The 1,615-nt window shown below is 37.9% G+C and overlaps 1 protein-coding gene across 1 annotated transcript; it reads left to right on the top strand.

Annotated features, from left to right (window-relative positions):
• The first annotated feature begins 350 nt into the window (after positions 1-350).
• Positions 351-773, top strand: LOC114754224 (vegetative cell wall protein gp1-like). Its single transcript, XM_028943005.1, has one exon. It carries the CDS (start codon positions 351-353, stop codon positions 771-773), a length of 423 nt encoding a protein of 140 aa, XP_028798838.1.
• The last annotated feature ends 842 nt before the right edge of the window (positions 774-1,615 follow it).

Here is a 1,615-nt window from a genome sequence, read left to right as displayed (position 1 = left end):
CTTTTGAGCCTGGAGAGTCCAAGACAAAGGTTCCTGCCTTTGGGATTACACAACTGCACAAGATAAGGATCCCTCTACCTTTTAGACCCTCACAAAAGGTACCTCAGAAGGACAAAGGGAAGCAACCAGCTATCAGCACCTCTAAGACTCAGGATGAGGCCTAATCCACTACAGCTCCTTCTCATACCCCTGGACCCTCATTCATGGAGAGATCTCTCAGGGAGATGTTTCAAGCCGAACTTCAAGAGTTTGAGAAGAGAGTTTATGTCACTACTCGAGAATATGGGGAAGTCTCAGATAGAAAATTTGACGGCATTTCCAAAATCCTAGACCTTCACTAACAAGCAATGATGGCTTTGGAAAAGGAGGTTTCTCAGAGATTTGATTATGTTGACAGAGAGATTCGAGAGATCAAAGGGATGGTAGCCTCTCTCTGCAACAACTTCTCTACCCCCAGTACTACTTTTAGCTTTGAGGACTTACTCCATCGTCCCCCATCTCCTCCTTATCATGAGCCTGGACCTTCTACCTCCCCTATACCCACTTCTCCTATTTCCACTTCACCACCCGTACCACCTACCTCTCCCACCCCCTCTCCTACTTTGGCCCTGATCACTATTTCCCAGCCAGTTCCTCCTCTTCATATTCCACCATTCTCTCCACTTTCTCACCTTCCCCCTCTTCCTATTCCCCTCTCCATTCCTACTGTTTCTACTCCTTCCCCTTCCTCACCTGATGCTCACAAAAAGGAGGAGAAGGAATCTGATGCTTAGAGTCTCTTTTTCTTTGATTTTTTTATTTTTTTGATGTTTAGCTCCTTATTGTTGTGTGTTCTGAGTTTTACTCATGTATTGTGACAGTTTATGCCTTCAGTAAAGTATATTTCTCACTTTGATCTGCCTACTGTTTTAATTTTATTGTTTCTAATGTTACTTGATTAATATTTCTTATCTATGTTTTGTCACCATCAAAAAGGGGGAGAATGTTAGGATTAAGGTTTTGATGATAACAAAGTGAGTTTTGTGTTTCAGTATGTTGATCGATCATCTAATTGATCAAGGTTTTATCGATAAGCTGATAGATAATATCTATGTTTAATTAAGTAAACTCATCAGAAACTTTGATCGATAACATGTTAGATAATGTGTTGATCGATCATTCTTAACTTAGTCGTATATGAAAATCTGGAATAAATTATTGATCACTTGATCGATAATCAGGATAATTGAATATTAGGATATAAATTTGATAGGTATTTATCGATCACATGATTGATAAACCGATTATCAATGAGAAGACAGATAAATGGTAATGCGCTTTACTCATTCTATGTTTTGCTTTTGTCACCATTTATCGATCACATTATCGATAAGCCATTTATCGATAATATGATCGAACATTGCCTCATAACTTTGCGTCTAAGTAATTATTTCAGTGGCTTATCAATCACCTGATTGATCAAAAAACTATCGATCACTTGATCGATAATTAGCATATCTTTGTTAGATTGTGGCTCTTTGATCATCGGATCGATAATTAGATTATTGATAATATTATCGATAAACACACTTCATGTTTATCTTGTTTTCACATAACATGATTGATAAATCATCTC

Source organism: Neltuma alba, unplaced genomic scaffold (genome assembly GCF_004799145.2).
Source record: "Neltuma alba isolate B1F8T4 unplaced genomic scaffold, ASM479914v2 tig00010117_pilon, whole genome shotgun sequence".
Lineage (NCBI taxonomy): Eukaryota > Viridiplantae > Streptophyta > Magnoliopsida > Fabales > Fabaceae > Neltuma > Neltuma alba.
The sequence above is the reverse complement of the archived record's forward strand: the minus strand, read 5'-3'. Positions and strand labels throughout refer to the sequence as shown.